The sequence below is a fragment of the Marmota flaviventris genome, chromosome 2, assembly GCF_047511675.1.
Source record: "Marmota flaviventris isolate mMarFla1 chromosome 2, mMarFla1.hap1, whole genome shotgun sequence".
NCBI lineage: Eukaryota > Metazoa > Chordata > Mammalia > Rodentia > Sciuridae > Marmota > Marmota flaviventris.
Genome location: NC_092499.1, coordinates 47,801,201 through 47,818,242, shown reverse-complemented (window position 1 = coordinate 47,818,242; position 17,042 = coordinate 47,801,201). Strand labels below are relative to the sequence as shown.

The following is a 17,042-nucleotide window of genomic DNA, read 5'->3' as shown; positions in this document are numbered from 1 at the left end:
ACTAACTAACCCAGGTCTGCATGAAACACTAACATGGTTTGGGGATTAAAATAACTAATAATAGAACCCCATGGCTGAAATTAGTTACACCTTGTTATACTGATGCTTTTTATTTTGTTTGTTTGTTTGTTTTTCAGCATGAAAAAATAGTACTATTGAACTAAAGGTGGTGTATCTTTGTATTTGTAATGTATTGCATTGTTATTGGATATCTTAAGTCTTCTTGGTTACTCTCTGTGTGCCTTGCACTGTACTAGGCACCTGAAATAGAAACTGACTTTTGTAATAGGATGCAGGAAAGGAGAATATGAAATGAAGTTAAAGTTCTCTTTATGTTAACTATGTTTTCTTTATAAGTTTAAAAGGCATAGCACTCTTTCTTTAACCTAATCTATTTGAAAAATAAATTACTATAATTTTCAATTGAGGTTTAGTTAATGGAATTAAAGCTTCCATTCCTGTCATCATTAATTTGCCATTAGAAAAATAATTTTACCAAAAATCTTAAATCCATTTCAGTTAATATAAAAAACCTAGCAAAGAGAAAATCACATTAAACTGGGTTGGATCTTGAAAATAGATAAATTATAAGATTTGCTTTAATGGATTGACACTATCTAAAATTACAGTTTGGCATTTAGAAAGAAGGTAAAAGATACTAAAAGTAGACTAATTAACAGCAAAAATGAAAACTTAAGTATACTTGGCATTGTGGTTGTTTAATAATAAAGAATATCTGATGAATTACCAGACTGTATTAAAATTGATATGAGTAACACTTTTGTGTACCTCATAGTCAAGCCATAAACCGCACAACTGAGAAATACTGATAACCAGGTCACATTTGGACTAATTTTTTCCCCTTATATTTATAAGGTCAGTTCAGTTTTAATGTTATTGTTTCACAGCTATAATCTTTCATATTTGTCATCTTGATGGTGTTTTCATATTTTACATAGTATCTTACACTTTTAGCTAGGTATGCAATATAGGAAGTCATATTCTCACTTTCTGAAATGCTCATCAAATAATGCTACAGCAGCCAAGTCAAGGCTGTTGGCTTCATTTTTAATGTATTAGTATTCTTAATTTACTTAAGACCCAATTATCTAAGTAGTAATAAAAAGGTGAATTTGAACATCAACCTAATATTGTGGCTATAGTTTTATTTCAATTAGTTTTTTTTTAATTGTCTTTGCCTTTAGGAAACAATAAGACGTGGACTCTAATTTGTGAAAGGGTATTTTTGCCTGTAAACAACTTATGAGAGTATTACTGAATACATTTTTATGTGCTTTTTGCAAACTTTAATAATCATGACAAATTTTTTATCAGCATGGTTTTTCAGTTCAATAAAATAAATAAAATATATGTATTCCTCTAGTAGCAAAAACATAGTATCTGAATAATAATTTTTTCTCCCATTTATTTCAATTTTCCTTCATATTCCACCTCACACATATTAAGCCCTCTTTAAAGTTTTAACTCAGAGTGGGAGAGAAGACATGAAAGACCCACAGAATAGCAATAGCAATGTGGAAATGACTTCTTGTTTGCAAAAATGACAAAATTTGAAGTTGATTAGGTTCATTTTTTCAACATAGTAAAATTTGCCACATGAGGAAAAGGATTCATAATTACAGTTCAGAATCAACTTTAGATATCCTATGCATAGCCTACATATATGAAATAATACTGCCAAAAAATATACAATACTAATCAAATACTAATGCAGTAATTTGAAATTACATTTTGAAGAAATGCACAGTGATGATTATATTCATATGTTCATATTTCATAACATTTCTACTCAGTGGAATAGTATAGAAAAATATTATTTTGGGGGACTTACAGTTTAGCTCAGTGGTATATACATGTATGTTTAGCATGTTTGAAGCCCTAGATTCAATCCCTAACACCAAAAATTTTAAAAAACAACTAATTTTTTAAGTTTATTTGCTTCAATATGATGTAAAACTCATTTCCTCTTAACAGTAATATACCAACTGTGGTGACATTTAAATTAAAAAAATTTTTTTAAAGAGAGAGAGAGAGAGAGAAAATAAGTCTTTTTTGTAGATGGACACAACACAATGCCTTTATTTTTATGTGGTGCTGAGAATCGAACCTGGGTCGTGCCCATGCTAGGTGAGCGCTCTACCGCTGAGCCACAATCCCAGCCCTCAAAAATATTTTTTAAATAAATAACTTCTAGTATTAAAGAGACATGAAAGATTTGGGTTACCATAATCAACCCATAAGTTATAACTTTATTTTCTCAAAGTGTACTGTCTGTGTCAGTAGACTGATACTTAGGGGAAATTATTTTTATCCCTAAGGTCATTGAGGGAAATATTGTGATGTCACACTTTGTTGATCTTCCATAACTACATTAAAATATTATTAGATTTTTCTTGTCCTCTATTTTAAAAAAAAAATTACAGGAAAAAAAATCCTTTTATCTCTGTCAGGCATGTATGTGGAAAATATCAAAAGTTTTATAGCGACCTTCTTTTTTTAAACTTGTTTTGTATTTATAACATTTCTAACGGTGAACTTCAAAATGAAATCACTCTTCTTAGCTAAATTACAGTGGTAGTTCAAAAATGTTCACATTTTCCTCTAATATGTGTTACCTTTCAAATCATCTTTCTATTGTTATAATAAAAAATTCAAAAATGCCAACAAAAATAGGATACAAAAAGTATACAGTAAATATTCTAATTGAGCCAGGAGATTTCTTCCTTTGGGTTATTTTTCAGCAGATTATGCTAGAAATTTTGGAAGCACTCACATATATACACACACAGAGAAACATGAATATATATGCACATGCATATCCAAATATACAGACCGTTTTTTTATAATTACCTTACAAACATCAATTTGCAATCAAAGAAGTCTTATAAAATTAATAAGATTCAAATATAACTTATATGCCATCAAAGTAAGAGATAATCTAGAGTGACTATGAAGACCCAGAGTAGCATCTAGTCTACCTTTATTGTAACCTCAGTCTCACAAAATTTGTATTGCTGTATATAGATAGATCTGATAACCATTAATTCTAACCTGTCTTTCTGAATCTTTTGAGTAGGACAGATCATTAAATTTTAGCCATTGCTTTAGGTAATTTTTTTTTTTTTTAAGCTTGGTGATCTTCTTTAAAACTAACTTTAAATTTCTCCTCTTCCCAGGCTTTGAAATGATCTGAAAGAAAGTTGGGTGGTGGGAGTTTGCTATTTTTGTTTCTTTTTGTATTTGGTAATGAGAATTGAACCTAGGAGTGCTCTACCACTGAACTACAGCCCTAGCCCTTTTATTTTCATTTTGAGTCAGGGTCTTGCTGTTAGCTTAGGGCCTTGCTAAATTGCTGAGTCTGGCCTCAAACTTGAGATTCTCCTGCCTCAGCCTCCCAAGTCCCTGGAATTACAAGATTGAAAGAAAAGATTTTAGCCCCACAAAGATATTATATAAACATCCTAAATATTATTTGCAAATGCCAATAGAAAAGTCAGTTTCCTTCAATATATGACATAAGGTATGAAATTATAAGCAGCCAAATACGTCCTATCCTCTTCAGTACTTTGAACTTAAAAATTTGTCTTATATGTTTTTGAGTAAGAGGCAAATAATACTAATCTTAAATAATATCTGTTAACCTTTTGTAACAATAATTACTAGGTTCAGTTTCCACAAAGAACACTCACTTGGGTGTGGGATTTTTGTTATGAAAATAATAACGTAATAATTGAGTGGTTTACTGAGTGCCAGACACTCTGCTGAAACTAAAACTACATATGCTTTTGTTCTTGTTGTTTTTGCAATACTGAGTTTTCAAAACAGGTTCTCATGCATGTTAAGCAAGTATTCTATCACTGAGCTATATACACCCCCCAGCACTTTTTATAAATTTTATTTTGAAACAGGGTCTCACTAAGTAGCCCAACCTGGCCTCAAACTCATCATCTTCCTGCCTTAACCCCCTGAGTGCTGGGATTACAAGATGTACATCACCTCACATAAGCTGCATTCTCTCAATCTTCAGAGTAGTTCATTGAAGTTTTCCTAAATAAAAGCTTATCCAGGAGCATCTAGGACTCAAGGAAGCCAGGATTCCAATCTAGATGTATCTGATCTCAGAGTACATGATCCTAATTATTACAATTACACAATCTTATTTTCATCCTCTTCTTGCTGTTGGTACAGGTGAGAGAGAGATGGCCCAAAATTTTGTCATAATTACAAATTAGAAATTATTGGAAATTTTTATTTTGAGGGCTCTACTTTTCCTAGACATTGAAAAATCTTAAATATTTTTTTAATATTTATTTTTTAGTTTTAGGTGGACACAATATCTTTATTTTTATGTGGTGTTGAGGATTGAACCCAGCACTCTGCGCATGCCAGGCGAGTGCTCTACCGCTTGAGCCACATCCCCGGCCCATCTTAAATAATTTTTAAGGTTGCCAGCTAAAAAAATATGGGCTTTGAAATCAGACTGATCTGGATTTAAATCATTATCCTGCCATTTATTATCCACACAAACTCAAATTAATCTCTCCTACACCCAGTTTTCTCATTTGTAAGAAGGAAGTAAACTGTTACAAGTTTAACCTGGTTTTAAGTCTGAGCAATAGTAGTTCTTAAATATCTTAAAATGAAAATACTTGTTTGCCTGTATTTCTTCACTATTTTATTTTAAATGATGTGTTATGTTTCCCTCTTGACATTCAGTGCTATATTCATGCTACTCTTAAGCACTTATCAAATCCTTTAACAATATTAAAGCAGTAAGGTTATTTGGGTAATCTGACCTTTAACATAAGGTTGTATTTCATAGGCTCATCAGCATAAGAAAGGATAAATTCTTTGATTTCCCTAAACGAAGGGTATTTACCTTAAAGAAGGGTATGTTGTGTTCTCCACATTTGAACAATTATATTTCATAAGTAATTATTTTTTTCAAAACTGTTTCTAGTTTCTGATCCTTTGTAATCCTCATCTGTTTTTTTTCAGTCTGTTAACTTTTGCTCTTTATTTAATAGCTTTATCAAATAGCTACATTTACAGTGTACATACTACATGCCAGTATCTTTGCATATATAGTCACTAATTCCCACAACTTTGTAAAATAACTATTATTTTCTCCATTTTACAAATAACAAAATGTCTGGAGTCAGTTTGCTCATGATTAAACAGCTAGTAAAGTGACAACTTGGTATTTAATCTAATCCATGCCCGTATTCTTTCTAACACATTCATATTGTTTTTTAGATCAGTGTTAATTCAAGCTACTTTCAAAGTTACAGTATTTTAAAAGGCTGTATTTTCCCAATAACTTTGATGACAAACATGACCAGTTTAGAACTACTAAACAGTATAAATAAAATGATAATAAATAACTATCCATTGAGTTCCTTTTATAATGTATAAATCCCCAAAGTTATATTCATGATGTTATTTATAATAGTTTATTATAATCAATGTATAGTATATGAACCAGTTTATTATACTATCAAAGACAAAGATTCAGGGCTGGGGATATAGCTCAGTTGGTAGAGTGCTTGCCTCGCATGCACAAGGCCCTGGGTTCAGTCCCTGGCAGCACCAAAAAAAAAAAAAAAAAAAAAGACATAGGCACAGTCTCTATGAGCACTGTAAGAGTGTTAATAACAGATACATTATGCACTTAGGAGCCCATAGATACTTTAAAACTTGTCCTTGAAGATATATTAATAAATAATTATATAATATAATCAGCGTTCTTTATGACTCAGTATAAATCAACAGTTAGGCAGAATAGGATGTGAAATGAAATGCAGGTATCACTATATTCTTTACTTCTAAAATTGAGGTCTACCTACCGTAAATTATATAGAGTTTGGGTGTATCCAGTATATACCACAATTATCATTTGCTAAAATATGAGTAGGTATAGATAACTATATACCACATGTGCCAAAAATCCTTATTTGACACTCAGTTGACCAAAGAGGGATTTCATTTTGGAGGCAATAAGGGAGACATGAAGGATTTGCTGTTTTTGAAGAAAAAAAAAAAATTAAGTGATAAAGCTGGGATATGCACACAGGCAGCTGAAGATTAGCTTTATTTATATTATTATTAAAAGTAGTGAAAGAAAAAGATTTTAGGAATGGGAATAGTTAAGAAGAAAAATTTGTGATAGAAATGGATAAAACAGCTATGGAGTAAATTTGCATGGAGCTCTGTGTGTTTTTTGTTTTTTTGGTTTTGTTTTTGAAGAATTGAGTGAGGAAAATAAAGTTTGACAAAGTAGTATTCTCCAGTAAAACTTTTTGTGATGATGGAACTGTTTTGTATCTCTCTAGTATGGTAGCAACTAACCAAAGGTGACTGTGAACACTTGGAATATGGCTAGTACACCTAGGAACTGAAATTTTATTTAATTTTAATTGCATTTAAATTTAATGTGGCTATAGGTACCATATTAGACAGTACATCTCTAGATATTTTATGACTGAGTGGTTAGGATAACGTCCACTAGTATAATGAACATTTTTAAATGTACACATTTGTAAAAACTCTCATAGACTTTTTTCCCTTTTTTCTTTTTTTCCTTTTTGAACTTGTTTTGTTAGTTGGTAAGTATAACACTTGAATTTACAAAGTGCTGACCATTGTGAAACATCATCACCCTCACTCATTGCATGCCCAATTATATTTCATAAAAAGAACTGATTACTCTCTTCTCCACTCCTCAGTTAACACCTGTAAAATTCTGCACCATGTCTCTCATATCTGTTATCTATCTTCTCTTTTGTTTTCTTGCTTCTGCTTGCTACTCCATTTCTTCATTCACAACAAAGAAAGAAATGCAGTGATAGTTCTCTTCCTCCCAAAACCTCCGCTAGAAAACATTGGCCATCTCAAGGTAACAGCCAGGGAAGGCCTCTCATGATGGCTGGGAATAATATGCACTACCAGAAAAGCATGAGATACTGCTCTTCACCTTCCTTCTGCTGTCCATCTGCAGTGCTTCCCTAACTGGGCCATGAATTCTATTCTTCTCTAAATTTTCCAATATGGGTCTACTATGGGCCAATTCAGATCTTCAGGAGGAGTAAATTTGAACAAAAATATATTTCCTTCTTGTATTTTGAAGTCCAGTCTCATTTCAATTTAGAAAAGAAAATGTTGGAAAAGTTACTTTGAGGAGAGAGCTGACATGGAGTTTGAGTGACATACTTAAGAACAAATATGCATTTCCAAGGAAAAGTATAACATTTGGCCTTAAAAGCACTTTGAAATGTTCTGCAGAGATGCATTCTTAATTATTTAAGATATCTCAATAGAATATTCACTCCTTATTGAACATTTTTGTTTTTTTCTTATAAATATTTATAACTTCAATTTAAGTACAAATGTTTCATTATATGGAAGTACTAGCATTTTTTCCAAGTTTGAAGTGTCAGTGGGATGTCTCATTGGCTAACAAATATGCCAAAAGTCTCCCTACATAGTAAGAAGTATTAAGTTTAAGCCTGCAATCTGTGTGGTTGTTTAATGTCTTATTTGTTGGGAAAATATTTGATGAAATTTGCCTACAACATGCAAGGGTCTGTGGCATTGCTGTATGTTGGAGAATCATAATTCAAAGACATAAAAAAAAACAAAGGTGAAGAATTACTTTGTAACTTACAGAGTTCTCTTATTTGAATTTGTTTTGCTTGTTTTAAAATTTTACGTCTACTAATTCCACTGGCTATCTATATGCTATTACTGAATATAGTATAACTGCAAAAGTTCAAGTTAGGGAAACAAAAGCATTACTTATTTCTTCTAAATTAAGATGTTTTTGAGGCTAGTTTGTCTCTTTAACCGACTTTCAGATGAGAATTCTTATCCTCTTCCCTCCCCCTGGAATCTGTCTTGCTCCTTTTAAAACCCTACTTAAACACCTTAGCATGTATGATGGTCTCATAGGTGCCAAGTCCTCTTTGGAACTTAACTGTTAGAATTGTTCAGTGCTGTTTTCCTCTAGTTTGAGTAGTGAAGTGTCTGCCCACCCACCGCCCAGCTTTTTGTTTTTGTTTTGTTTTTCTTGTTGTTATTCCCTGAACCCTAGAAGTAGAATTGGTCTTTCTCACCTGCTTCTTGTGCCCTTCCTTGCATGCCACTAGTGCTTTGAATTCCTCATTTTTCTGCCCAGAGATTTTGCTTCCCATTGCTTTGTCCAGGGTTCTGGCTCTGGACATGATGATTGGCGCTATATGGCTAATATGATGACCTGAGCCACCAAATCACTGGGTTTTAACTACATTAGCAGGCTGTGGTAACAAGCAAATCTGGGGCTTGCTTTTTTTTTTCAAAAGACCTCATTAAGGGGTGGGATCCTTACTCCAGATCAGTAGCAAAAAGGTTATGTCTTATGAGATGAGAGGCCAGATGACTATATATTTATGTTCTTGCTGTTTCCTACAGGCTCCTACCCAGAGATTCTACCCAGTGAAGCTCCCACAGCAACGCAGGTAGATGGGGCTGACCTGGCCTCTCCAATGTCTCCTCGAACTAGCAAAAGCCGCATGTCCATGAAACTGCGTCGTTCCTCTGGCTCAGCCAATAAATCCTAAGGAGACAAGCAGCCCAACAGTGATCAGCAGTAACCACCTTAGCACGAACAAAGTGTTAATCCTTGCGGGCCTTCATTCCTGCCATAACATGCATGTTCTTTCCTGTATATTTGAGAAAACACTGGACTTAAATAATTTGTAACCTAATATTTTAGATTTGGACTATTTATTCAATTTGTTTTTTCCTCACACTCCAAGCTGCCATATTTTGAGGGTGTGGAGTTTTATTTTACACTCTTTACCTTCCTAGATAATTATGTCTAAATAGTTTTACCTTTAATTTCATGATTAATGTTGAGCCAAAATATAATTGGACAAATAGTCTCATTTTATTTATTGTGCCTCATTGCAGCTTTATGGCTCAATAAATGTATAATTTTTTTTTACAAATGTAAAATTAAGTTTAAGCATTTGTAAAGTTAGAGCAAAAAGTAACAAATCTGTTAATACAGATGTGTATAGAGTATTTGTTACAAAAATAAAACACTCAAAATGCTCACTTAGCATCTCAAATTCTTAAGTAAAATAATTTTAGCATTAACTTTTTCTTCCCAAGACAATGTCTCATTTCTTGGCTGTGCAGGTGATACCATGGCATATCCAATAACTAGAAAAATCATTGCCGAATTTTGATTTCTGTTTAGTTTCCAAATAATTTTCTAATTTGTTTTGCTTTTAAGTGGTATTGCTGTTAAATTGCTATTTCTGTCTTGAGATTGTGGCCCTTGATTATTGGCTGATAGATCCTGGCTTATCTGTGTTCTTTCTTAAGTAGCAAAAAGAAGATGATCCATAGGAGGAAAAAACACTTTTCTGACATAAATATGTTGCTTAAATTATGTGTATTATTAAAAAGAAAAGGGAACATGACCCAGGAGTCTAAGTTAAATCTAATATTATTAATACTGAACTTTCCAGTGCAAGTTGGTAGACATTCCATCCTCCAGAAGTATTTTCCTATGGTAGATAAGCTGCTCACATTTTGTTTTGAATGGGCATCTCTTAAGGAAATATGTAGCATGACATTGGTACCAACTGCATGTGTAAATAAATACATCATACTGGCAAACCATAGAATATAAATTATGTATCATTCATATAGTATCTACAAATTTGTAACAGTGGGGGATTGAAAAATGACATGGTATTTAATAACACAATAAAAATATTCTTATCATGTCCTGTCCATGATTTGTCTTACATATTTCATGTATTTTCAGATTTAATAAGCAGGGCTGTATGATTAATGGGGAGATGTAAAACATAAACTGAGATTATCTTAGCTAATCATGAAAACTGAATTTCCTATTGAGGATTCACTCCAAATTATTTCTCAGAGATCCCACCGCAGTCATTAAAAACACAGGAAATTTACACCTTCATGGGACTGGCCAGAAACTTCACCCAGTGCAGTTGGTTAAAGCATCAATTTATTACAGACCTTATGCTTCTTTAATTTCTTAAATGTTACATTGTTTTATAATATGCTTTCAGGACTAAAACTTTCCAGAAAAATTTTCTAAAACAGCTTTTCAGAGTTACTGAGTTCCCATGCACTTCATTTTTTGTTTTCTTGTAAATACAAACTAAAAATTTCTATGAATGCTTATTTTAAAAGATGAACAAATGGATAAGGAGTCCTTGGGAACAAACTTAACGATATAGACAATTTCCCACAGTCAAGGTGAAGGATTATAAAAAGGAGAATCAAACATTACTGTTCACATGTTTCTAAGGTGCTTTCAGTTTGTTTTAAATGAACATCTACTGGATTGATAGTAATGTATAATAAAATGAACTGAAAATACCAACTTGAGATAGTGAAATTAGCTTAGTGATATCACTTTAAAATTATAACAGACAGTTATAACTTTTGTCATTTTCAGGTGACACTATTCTGAACCTTTTTTAAGAAAATACTTTAACAAATAGCAATAGAAAATATATTGAAATATCAGTACATATTTTTGGCCTTTGGGCGCGTCGGTCTGTGCAGCTATACTTCAGATGGATAGCATTTCTACACCATGCGTTCATTTGCAAAATACATCTCCTGTCTTTGTATTCTGTCCAAATGGGTCACTAAAATTCTAAAGTAGAATACTGGCAATGGGGAGATAATAAATGTGACTTTGAAAATATGCTGTGTTCAGCCATTATTTAGACAAACAACAAAACAAAGCACAGTCTATGTACATTTATTTGGTGATAAGCATCTTACAAATCTGAGCTGTCAAGCAATGCTCAGCCAATATCCCAAATTCTAGCTATTAGGGGATGAGTACAGAATGTACACTGAATATGTTTTACAAAAAGAAATTCAAAAGTTGCTGCTGAAAAGAAAATATTAAATATTGAGTGAGTTGCCATTCAGTTTCATAGTGTATTACAGGTATTAACATCTTCCTTAAGCTGAACAAATTTCATATATACAGTATGAGATATACAGCAGAAGCATTAAATAATTTGGGTGAAATCTTACTAAAACAGTCAAATGTCAGGAAACAAGTTCTACATTTCCGAAAAGCTATGTAAAGAAAGGTTTAAAGCAGCTCTTCCTGAATACTGCACACAAAATAGCTAAAGGTAAGAATTTGAGAGTGTCTCAACTCCTTCTAGTAAAGTACCACCTCCAAAAACTAAGAATAGACTAGTACATATAATTGTGAAAAGGTTACAAGGGAGATTTTCATGTCCCCCAAAAGCAGCAAACATCCTCTTATGTTTCCTGGCCCTGGACACAGTGCTTGAATCTTTGCCCCCCTGTAAGTTTGGCACCAATCACATAACTTTTTAATTCACAGAATATACAATGCAAGATATCTGACCCTATTGAGACAGAAACTACATAGGTGCCTGTGATGGCAAGAGGAAAAACAAAAACTGGTTACCACCACGTTTGGTAGTCAGAACCCTTTGTAGACATTGAGACATGCATGCATTCACTGCAAATTTCCATAGGAATTACAAATCATATAGGATTTGTTAGGGTCTCCAGAGTTTTGAGGGGGGAAATCCTATTTTAGTGGGGAAGATTTAGTGAGGAAGATTTAAAGCTGACAGTCTATGAATATTTATACCTTATACATACCTGCTCTAGAGGAGGATTTTACATTTTTCTGTCTGCTCCCCTGGCAGAACATTGACTACTGCGAGAGTTTTAGGAGGGAAAGCATGGAAAAGAAAGTAAACTTGCAAGTTGAAGAAAGTCCCCACAGCGATTCCTATGATCTGCTTTCCCCAAGGCCAGCCTTGAAATCTTCCTGGTCTCTTGGGCCCTCAGCAGCCCGGCCTCAGTGGCATCTGCAGCAGCAATACTTGCCGGCTTTCTGAGGGGTGGCACTTATTGATATGCCGGGTCAGCCCTGGAGAGCTAAAAAAAGTGGACGGGCAGTGCTTGCATGAAAATATTTGCTGAGCACTTCCATCAGATGCACCTCCGGGGCCTGGTGCTTCACCAGGAGCCCCCGCCAGAGCGGGCAGGAGCAGCTCCTCGCGGACAGCGTGCCACAGCCGGTGCTTCTCTCTGATATCTGCGGATGGGAAGTGAGCCCCACACAACGGGCAAGCGAAGGAGAGTGGTGCCCTGCGTTCGGGGCCAAAGCTGGGAGCTAGCGCACGAGCTGAGCCTGCCTCGTGAGTTCCCAGGTGCTTGCGTAAATAAGCTTGGCGACGAAACTTTTTGTAGCAATATGGGCATATGAAGATCTCAGATCCCCCACCACTACTGGCACTGCCCGGCCCAGACACCTGGTGCCCCAACACCCCCTCTCGGTAGGAGACCTGTGGCAATGGTGACTCCCGGTGCGGAAGCACCTGGAGGCCTTGGTGCGAAGCACTGTCGTGGTGCTGATCCTCCCCGGAGCTGTCCCTGACCTGCGGGTGCTGATCCGCAGTTCGCTCTGCCCTGCTATTCTCTTTCCCTTCGGCCGGAAAAGATGCAAGGGACCCGGAGTCCGGACAAGATGAAGACAATGAAGGAGGTGGTTTCCCGTCGGCGGAGGAGACTGTGGCAGCGCTTGCTGCTGCAGGACGTGGCTTGTGCCAGCGGCGATGGGAGGCGAGGTTTGCAGGGCAACTGAAGACCTTATCGCACTCGGGGCAGCGGTACTCAACACGCACTATGCGGGAGCAACGATGCTGAGCCAGCGCGAAGGGGTCTGCGTACTGCTCCTTGCACAACTGGCAGATGAACTCTCCTAAAGGTGTGCGGCTGCCACCCAAGCCCCTGGAAGGTGGTCCCGGTTCCTCCTCCTTGATCTTCAGGCCCAGGACAGGGGACGTGGTCACCTCATCGGCAAAGCTTAACTTCCTCATGGCCTTTGGCTTCTTGATTCCGGCAGCCGTGACTCCAGGCGCACAGCCTAGAGGTACCTTGACACGGCGCTCGCTGCCAGAGGCTCGCTTCAGGCCCTGCAAGGTGGCAGAGAGGGGCGCAGGGTCCGGCTGGAGCGCGGGCTCTGGGAATGGTGCCCGGAGCGGCAGCAAAAACTGTTCCCCAGAGGTCGGTGCGGTTGCTGGAGCCACCGAGCAGGAGAAAGTAGCCACAGCGGCGGCACCACCGGGGAAAGACTCAGCGGAGACAGGAGAGCTGAGGCAGCGTTCCAAGAACGCCCGGCGGAGTTCGGTGCCCGCCGGCTTTGCGGGGCTGGGGCTGGGTCTGGGACCCTCCCTGTCATCAGCCCTCCATTCTGTGCCTTCCTGCCCGCCTATTCCCAGGCTCACCCCAGCCGCCCGACAGGGTGACCCGGACAGTTTCTGGGCCGCCTCCGCCGTCAGCCCCTTTCCGGGCTCCTCCTGGGTGGGGGGCACCGCCTGCTCCGCACCGGGAAGGGAGACATTGGGAACCTCCAGGGAGAAGGGCGGCGCCACCTGGGGTCCCAGCAAGGGGAAGACCCGCTCAGCTAGGCGCATTCGGTATGAGCCGCCTGTCCGTTTAGTTCGCTTCACCAGGAAGCCCCTCGGCATGGTGGAGTCGGGAACGCTCAGGCTCCAGGAGGAATGAGGGACCACAGGGCTGAGAGCGGGCGAGCGACAAGAGCTACACAAGCTTCGCCACGGCGGTCATGCCGAGGCTGGCTTTATAGCTGGGACGCGAGCCGAGGGCCTGTTGGGCCACCTCCTGGCTGATCCAGCCAATCAGGAGTGGGAGCGGGTGCCGGGGGCGGGGTTTTGTCTGCCAGGCTCAGCCTTGAAGCCCCAGCTGGGTGGCGGCGCACATCACTGCCCCTCCTAGCAGTGCCTCTGAGCCGCTAGAGGTCTGCAGAGGGGCAGCCTTCCCCTGCTGTTCGGCTCAACCCCGGCCCCAGGTGAAGACGCAGGAAGGTAAGGTCTGGAGTGTGAGGGAGTGCGGCCCTCCCCACCTCAGCCGCCTCCTGGGATGGGACCATCCATTGGAGAGCCCCGCACAGCAGCGACCCTGCGCCCCCCAGGCCTGACTGGAAAGCTCTGACGCTCAGGGAGGACTGTGGAGGGAAACCGCAGCGGGAAGTGGAGACCACAGGGTGGGTGTCCACCGGGGAACTGGTTAACATCCTCTGCAGGTATTGAACTGATGAGATGCTGCGATCGAGAGGCAGGGTGGCTAAATCCACCGCCCTGTGCCTACACTTGACGGTGGGAGCACGTCTGCCATCCAGTATCGATCGAGACTGCGATACTATGAGAATTCATCTGGGAAGAAGGGCTCTCAGTGCGGGAGATCGTGCGTGCTGGCAAGCCTCTGGAGCTCAGGACGCCAGCACGTTTGTGGGTCTTGGTCCTCCAGGCTGATAAGTGCCCCCTCCCCGATGGGAATAGGAATGGGGAGGGGAAGGGATCTAATTTTCAACTGCCCTCGCACAAAGTGGTTTTTCTGTTCACACTTTCCACTTGTGTTATCCAGAGACATGACTTAATGCCTAACTGGCCTGTTTAGCATGGAGTAGACTGAGTGAGAAATGCTGGTGGAATCAGCATTACATCTGCTTCCCCGTACATAACAAGCGATACTTTGCAAAAAAAAAAAAAAAATGTGCTGTAGTCCAAACTCAACAAATTTTCATCTGGCCCCCTGCCATGTGCCCAGCTCTGTCTTAAGAACTAGAAGAGATTTGAAAGTCCATAATACTAGCTAAACAATGAAATGATTAGACAATATTCAACAGGTGAAATGCCAAATTTTATAATATAGAAAAGTACAATGCGAGAACAGGAAAAGACGGGAAAGAACTGTGTTCAACTCTCCTTACTAAACCAAATTTGAGAAAAGACTGAGGGAGGTATTTTTAAAATAGAATATAGCAAGTTCAGTCATCACTAAAACATATTGTCTTCCCTCTCATGAATATTTCTACAAGGAGGACATTATTGGGGGAAATATTTGGAAGTAATTACATATTATTAATCACTGCACACTAAGAAATTTCTACCCTTGTGCGCACCCTGGGAAGGAGCCAGAGAGAAGGTAGTAACTGGCAAGTCATGCATATGCACAGACCAGATCCAAACTGAGGTCTAGCTAATTCCAAAGCCCAGACTCTTTCCACTATCCCAATGACTTCAAATTATTTTTCTTTCATAAAATCCCACGATAAAAAAATATGTTCTGTAATACACCCACAACTGAAAACAATTTTCACAAAATAATATTTCCCTTAATTAAGTGCAATGCTTTCCCGTTTTTCATTTAATTTATAATATTTTTGTTTTCGTTTTTCAGTACTGGGGATTGAACCCAGGGATACTCCACCACAGAGCTATATCCCCAGCCCTTTTTTGAAACAAGGTCTCACCAAATTGCCCAAGCTGGCCATAAATTTGTTATCCTCCTGCCTCAGCCTCCTGAGTAGCTGGGATCACAGGTGAGTGCTGCCACACTTGACTGAATTTGCTCTTAAAAGTATTTAAAAGTACTGGTCATAGCAAATAAACTGATTTCACAACTGAGTAATGGACTAAAACCCAGTTACATTGTTTCCCTTTAAGCAACATGAAATCATACAAAATAAGTAAATAAACCTGACATGTTATAACCAAATAATATTCTGAATTAGTATTTAAAATATTTAGGTCTTTTCATAGTGTTGGTATCCTTAGTTTCTCATGTTGATCATGTCTGATATATTAGTTTAAGTACCTCAAATTCTTCTCAGTTCTCCCCCCTTACTTCTCCCCATGACCCAGATATGTTATGTGGTATAGAAAATCTAATGTTAAGAATTTTCATACTTTAAGATAGACACTTTTCCAAAGGGGCTTTTCCCCAAAGGCACAATGCTTTGTAAGAACTGCTGACATATATTTTCTGCCAGATTAAATAATTTTAATAGCTTTCCATTGCCCTCAAGTATAATTTAATAACAACCTTTCTGGAAATCGGTGTAACAATGTATCAGAAACATTTTTTAAAAGGATATACCCTTAATCTACCATTTACTATTTCAGTAAGTCACCCAAAATAAGAGCAAAAATTTACTGCTCACAGCAGTTTACCACAGTGTTACTTGTAACCATAAATAATCAAAAAAGTAAATCATGGGATAGCTGTACTATAGTTAATTAGGTAACCATAAAAATGCGATGACATGGATAAATGTGTATATCATAACATTAAGCAAAAACAGCAGGATGTACAGTTGCTTGTACAATAAGGAGTTCAATTATGAAAGAACAAAAGGCACAAGGCACTGGGAGTAGCTATGCCAAAATGCTGTTATAATGTTCCCATAGTTAGTAGGAATTTTAAGTCTTTTTTTGTTTGGAGTTTTAAAACTTTTTTTTAATGCTCTGCATGAAGTTATCTTACTCTGACAATTAGAAAAAATACATAATATAAAAACTGCCTTAAATCTCTCTGGTGTTCAATGCAGTAACTTCCCTTTAGGATATCTCAACATCAAATGGAGTAATTGTACAGATAAGTAGCATTCTCCACAGCAATCAGCTTGAAACCTGGCCCTCACAGAGGTGAAAATCCTCTATCATGCCAGAGGTCTTCTAGTTGAAGAGCACTTTTGGGAGAAGAATAAGAATTAAACTGTGGGGAAGAGAAAGAATTTAGATGCCTGCTTCCCACTCATACATAAACCTAGATGATCCTTTGAGATACGAATATTTCTTTCTCTATTTTCTCAGTTAGATATTATGATAAATGTCTACCTGAATAATGAGCACATGCTCAGCAAGATTGTGAAATCTTTGTTTTATCTACATGTTTTCTCTTATCATAGGCAATCTTTGCCTCCTTTTAAACATCCAGGACCTTCATCTGCTCTGTTACACCTTAACAAAAACTCATATACACCGAATTATCTCTTAAGCTATTGATGCTTTAAATCACCTGACTATTTTCTAGGTCTAACTAGGGAATAAATTACTGTGATTTAAATTCACAAATTGAGACAGTAGAAATTCGGAAAAAAAAATTTGAAGACAGACTTCTTCCTA

The 17,042-nt window shown here is 37.7% G+C and overlaps 2 protein-coding genes across 4 annotated transcripts in view; one reads left to right on the top strand and one right to left on the bottom strand.

Annotated features, from left to right (window-relative positions):
* Window positions 1-9,792, top strand: part of Ralgapa1 (Ral GTPase activating protein catalytic subunit alpha 1) — a 251,241-nt gene extending 241,449 nt beyond the window's left edge. For 2 of the 3 annotated variants that reach the window (XM_027929475.2, XM_071607832.1), the window contains exon 40: window positions 8,467-9,792. In XM_027929475.2, the coding sequence (XP_027785276.2) occupies window positions 8,467-8,615 (149 nt within the window). In that variant the 3' untranslated portion in view covers window positions 8,616-9,792. The remainder of the gene's footprint in view (window positions 1-8,466) is intronic. The other variant, XM_027929473.3, reaches the window with a different exon arrangement.
* A 2,102-nt stretch (window positions 9,793-11,894) lies between these two features.
* Insm2 (INSM transcriptional repressor 2) lies at window positions 11,895-13,583 on the bottom strand. Its single transcript, XM_027929431.2, has one exon. The coding sequence runs from the start codon at window positions 13,581-13,583 to the stop codon at window positions 11,895-11,897; it is 1,689 nt and encodes a 562-aa protein (XP_027785232.2).
* Between the last annotated feature and the right edge of the window lie 3,459 nt (window positions 13,584-17,042).

What these genes read in the sequence shown, in the direction of transcription:
- Insm2 (XM_027929431.2), bottom strand. Translation starts at nt 13,583, where the DNA reads ATGCCGAGGGGCTTCCTGGTGAAGCGAACTAAACGGACAGGCGGCTCA.